Source organism: Primulina huaijiensis, chromosome 13, assembly GCF_012295235.1.
Source record: "Primulina huaijiensis isolate GDHJ02 chromosome 13, ASM1229523v2, whole genome shotgun sequence".
In the NCBI taxonomy this organism is placed as follows: domain Eukaryota; kingdom Viridiplantae; phylum Streptophyta; class Magnoliopsida; order Lamiales; family Gesneriaceae; genus Primulina; species Primulina huaijiensis.
Window position 1 is genome coordinate 2,508,579 of NC_133318.1, and position 5,249 is coordinate 2,513,827.

Here is a 5,249-nt window from a genome sequence, read left to right on the forward strand (position 1 = left end):
TTTGTATCAAAATTGAAATGTCCTAATTAGTGTTTGAGTGGCTCATTAGTTGGCTTCCAATTGAGATTTTAGTTAATATAATGATGTAATAAAGCATGTTTACATCGCACTATTGAAAACATTTAGGAAAGGAGAGTGATATTTCCTAAAAGAAAAAAATATACAATTTGGTGTACAGTTTAAAGTACTAAGATTGGCAACAAATTTAGGTAAATTTGGTGGATGGTCAACTTGACCAAGTTGTTAACCTTCTTTTCTTTATTAGACTAAGACGAATTTATAAATTACTAAAGCACTAACCCTTTTATTTCTACTAATGATATTATGTTAGAGAAAATAGTTGTTCTTTATGTAAGTTCTTCTGATTTTTCAAAGTTGGATTTTAGTCATGTGTCTTTTTTTTTTGTTGGTCTTTAGTCTTATTACGTCGGGTGGTTGACATGCTGCCGGACATGTCAGCAATTTTTCGGTGCCATATCAATATTTTCTCATATCATGTCAATATTTCAATGAAATAAAACTAATTAAAGACCAATAAAAAACAAAGTTACCGGGCTAAAACCGACTTCGACAAGCTAAGGATGAAAATAAAAAATATGACAACTTACATGACCGATTCAGCAATTTTTCTTATTATGTTATATCCCATCATTTTAACATTTTCTTTTATATCCCGAAATTAGGAAATTCCTATGTGAATATCAATTAGTAGAACTATAACATCTTGTCAAAGTTTGGTTTTCACACAGTAACTTAGATTTTTTTGTGTTTTTTTTTTTTGCCAGAAACCACTAAATTCATTTAATATGATGTATTTGGAATTGATTCTCTTATATGTAGCATATGTAAAGAGAATAAAGAACATATTACTCAAATTAAAATTCATCTGATCAAAAAGAAAGGAAAAATAAAGTAATATACAATAAAGTGAGAGGAAAAAAGTTTGTCATTTTTCTTTATTTTTGTTTATGTGTATTTTAATGTATGTACTATAAGTTTTATTCTTGTCACATGAGCCACGTAAAAGATTATTGATATCAAATAAGTAATATATCGTGGATTTAGTGGTTTCAAGAAAAAAAAAATGAATAAAATCAAATAAAAAAATTCAAGTTACTGGATTACAACCAGATTCTGACAAGTTACATGACTAAACCAAAATATCTCAACTTACAAGACTAGAATTAATATTTGTTAAAGGACATTTTAGTAGTTAGTACCTTTCATTAGAGTGGAGCCTGTCACGCCCCAGAACGGGGATTGGTCGACACCGGCGTTGCTCTCAAATTTACATTCGAAAACAACAAGCCTCAGAAGTACAGAATTTCAGAAACCAGTCTCTTATTCATAATACTGAATATTCATTGTCTGATACAACTCAAATAATAGTGTTTTACAGCGGAAATGTAAAACCAGATATAACAACGTCTTAACAAGTGCAGAGGAATAAATATAAACTAGAACTGAAAAACAACGATCTTCTTCACCAGCCCCAGAATTGCATCTGCTCTTCTTCTCCTAACTTTTCTTCCTCGTTCTTATCTGAGATGGGTTTGGTGGGTGAGTGATATGGTTGTCACTCAGTAAGCAGGGGCGGGAATAACTCCCAGTTTTCAAAACCATTTTTAACATAGACAGTAATACGAATAATATACATGAATTCTTATTTTCAGAACAGAAATCAGTATTCAGTATTCAGTAATCAGTAATCAGTAATGTTCAGAATATATATTCCTACCTTTAGTTCACTAAGTTTCAGTGCTTCAAAAATCAGATATCAGAAATACTTAAAACAGGAATTATCAAACTGATTTCAAGATATTTATACATAGCCCACTTACAGTAATTTGCTAGAAATTTCGGTTACTGAAGTCTGGAATCTGCTTGCCTTGCTACTTGTTTTTACAGCTCGAAAATGCACTCTTTAGCTCGAATTTTCAAGTGATAACTCAGGATTTGTGTAACACCAATCAGAGATTTGAGAGTGTTATTTATAGGCACATTTCTGACTGTTGGCTTCCCTATTAATGACCATATTCTGCCATTAACAGCCTTTATTCCATGTTAATGCTTCAGTTACAAGTCTAAGCTGAATCAGTAACTGTCTGCTGGAATCTCACTCTTCTGCTGCTGGATTTTATCTGTTGTCTGCTGCTGGATTCTATCTGCTGGAAAAATACCAGCTTCTGAAATATTAGTTTCTACTGAAAATTCAGGTTCTCACAGAACCAATAAATCACAGAATCGTCGTACCATATGTTATCATATTAATTAAAGGTCTCGGAGTGTGTAGATTGTTATTATAAATGAGTTTTGATGGCTTATATTTCAATCGCGATTCTTGATATGTATAATTGAATATCGATCCAAATTAGTTAACTTTTAGGTAATAAGTGATCTATGTTCATCAGTTTTGGTCTAATTTTAGTTCCTATCCAATTGAACTCGATTATCGACTCACCATTCACCATGTCCTGAGATTGATCATGATGGATATATAACCGAATCTTGCTCTTTGTTATTCCGGTAGAACCGAGTGCAATGTCATACCAAAAGTATTTAGCGTGGTTGAGTTAAAGTATAATAATATAGTATAGATATATGCACGAAAATGGTTTCACCCTGGTAAACTTTTCCGAATTTGAGTTTCTCCTTCTCATGTATACTTCTAGCTCCGATCCACTGCTACCACCACCGGCAATCATTGGCTAAGCTTTTACTAAATTTGAGTTTACTACATAGGAGCACATGCACATCTAGGGTTTAGCCAATATTGAAGCATATTCAAATACTACCAAAAACCATAAGTCTTAGTTGTAACCCTTAAACCCAACTGGATGGGTGGGTGACACATCAGATACACTGCTCAATGGGCCCATTTCTCTTCCGATGCAACCAAAAACAAGCTATAGAAATGGTAGAAACCATCCAAATTAAGTTAAATGGAGCATTGTGGATAGAAAAAAGCGTAATGGATGCTGATAAAATCTGCATTCTTCAGTCTTTGACAACTGTAAAGGGTAACAAATTGGATTTCACCCTTCCACCAACGCAGCATCTTATTATTTTTCAACAATTTTTTTCGCTAAATAGGCTTAATTCAATGCCCCCACTCTTCTATATAAAGGTTTGCAACTGGAACATTGTCTCTCGTATTGGGTGAGATTGAGTATACGTACATACAACACATGATATATATACATACGGAGAGGCGTAATACTTGCAAAGAATATCACGCCTTTCTCGGTCAAAATTCAATATGAATAACTTGGTTTTTGTTTTTGGCCTTCTCGGTAAAACATAGCTTCTTCATCATATCCTATATTTAAGTATCAATATCTGTTACATGTTCTTCAATGTCTTTCCCTACATGTTATTTTTATTCAACTTAGCACTTAAATAGTGGGTAATTATGCGTAAAAGATCCGTGCCATGCATGCAGATGATTTTTCTATAACAATATTAAATTTTTTCAGTCATTTTTTACCAATATTTTCAAAATAAAACTAACATAATTATGTTTCTTAAATTTGCTTTATATTTTCAGGCAACATTGTCTCCTTCATGGTTTTCCTCGCACCTGTGTGAGTCTGCAGTTTTATTTTGTATGAAGTAGCAATTTATTATACATTTACATTAAATAATAAATTATTATATATTTTCTTGATTGCATGCAGGCCAACATTTCATAAAATTTACAAGAAAAAAACAACTGAAGGGTTCCAATGTGTGCCTTATGTGGTAGGATTATTCAGTGCCATGCTATGGATATATTATGCATTTTTTAAGCCAGACACAACTCTTCTTATTACCATCAACTCCGTCGGCTGCGTCATCCAAACCGTTTATATTTGTCTCTACATATTTTACGCACCAAAACTTGCAAAGGTATACTAGAAAATTGCATTAATTTACACCAGATTTTAAACTTCTATATACAGTATTATGTATTGAAAGATTGATTAAATTTCTGATACAGATACAAGCAGTGAAGCTTCTTCTGCTAGTAAACGTCGTTGGTTTCGGTCTGATCGTGCTACTAACTCATTTTCTAGCTAATGATTTGAATCGTGACAATGTTGTTGGATGGATTTGTCTCGTGTTCTCGTTATGCGTATTCGTCGCTCCTTTATCTGTTGTTGTGAGTTCACTTTAATTTACTAATGTCATCATTATTAGTTAGCATATGATACAAATTTTCATGATAAATTCATGAACATTATTATTAAATAATTTGTTCCTTAACTTTTGGAAAATTGTTTGGCATCTGCAGAGACAAGTTATACGTACCAAAAGTGTGGAGTACATGCCATTTCTTCTGTCATTTTTCCTCACACTGAGTGCTGTTATGTGGTTCTTCTACGGCTTACTGCGCAAAGATTATAACATTGCTGTAAGTATTTACATAAATATATCATCGTACCGCCGTTGGTTTGTTCTAATTAGTATAACATTTTCTGTGAATTGAATTGCAGATTCCTAATGTTCTGGGATTCAGCTTTGGAGTGCTCCAAATGATACTTTACATAACATACAAAAACGCCAAGAAAGTGGTGATAGAAAATATAGAAATACAAACACAAAACCAGATAAAAGGACAGGAAGAACACAAAATTCCAGTTGATCGGTTAAAAGACCAGGCCATCGACGTTGCGAAACTGAGTGCGATGCTTCGCCCCGACATAACTCCGAGGGTGGTGCCGCCCTGTGCCTAATTTGGACGGAGAGAAAATTCCAGCCAAGAAATAAACGATGATTGAGGAAGCAAATTAGCCTTCGAATGAATTAATGGATTGATTTTAATTAATTTGGACTAGCCAAACATCAAAACTATTACTATATGCAAGATATTATGAAGCTAAATTTATGTTTTATGATCTTAATAATCAGTTTATGTTTGTTGTCTAACCTATGAATTGTGATTGATAAGATGCAATATTAAATAAGNAAATATGCACACGCGTTGCATGTGTTATTATTATTTTTAATTTGATTAAATAGTATTAAAGAATTAACACGAAATTATTTTAAATTTAGAAAAGTTATTCGATTTAAAAGAGAAGTTTTGTTTTTATTTTTTTCTGTGTAAAATATGGAGTGACTTGATCAGTTATATATAAATCAATCTGACATTAAAATATATAAATTTCATTCATATTTTTAAATCTTGACAATACAGAGGAGGCTAGAAAATAAACAAAATAATAGATAACTGGAAATTTAGTATGTTTTCCAACAATATTGGAACT

General features: G+C 32.3%; 1 protein-coding gene across 1 annotated transcript; it reads left to right on the plus strand.

Moving 5' to 3' along the window:
* Positions 1-3,159: 3,159 nt before the first annotated feature.
* LOC140956249 (bidirectional sugar transporter SWEET14-like) lies at positions 3,160-4,886 on the plus strand. The gene is made up of 6 exons (XM_073412948.1): positions 3,160-3,293; positions 3,548-3,584; positions 3,678-3,888; positions 3,980-4,141; positions 4,274-4,393; positions 4,476-4,886. The coding sequence occupies exons 1-6, from the start codon at positions 3,260-3,262 to the stop codon at positions 4,713-4,715; spliced, it is 804 nt and encodes a 267-aa protein (XP_073269049.1). The 5' UTR covers positions 3,160-3,259; the 3' UTR covers positions 4,716-4,886.
* Positions 4,887-5,249: the final 363 nt, after the last annotated feature.

What these genes read in the sequence shown, in the direction of transcription:
- LOC140956249 (XM_073412948.1), top strand. Translation starts at nt 3,260, where the DNA reads ATGAATAACTTGGTTTTTGTTTTTGGCCTTCTCG. An exon ending in ACGCACCAAAACTTGCAAAG is followed by an intron (nt 3,889 to 3,979) that starts GTATACTAGAAA and finishes TTTCTGATACAG; the next exon opens with ATACAAGCAGTGAAGCTTCT. An exon ending in TCGCTCCTTTATCTGTTGTT is followed by an intron (nt 4,142 to 4,273) that starts GTGAGTTCACTT and finishes TGGCATCTGCAG; the next exon opens with AGACAAGTTATACGTACCAA.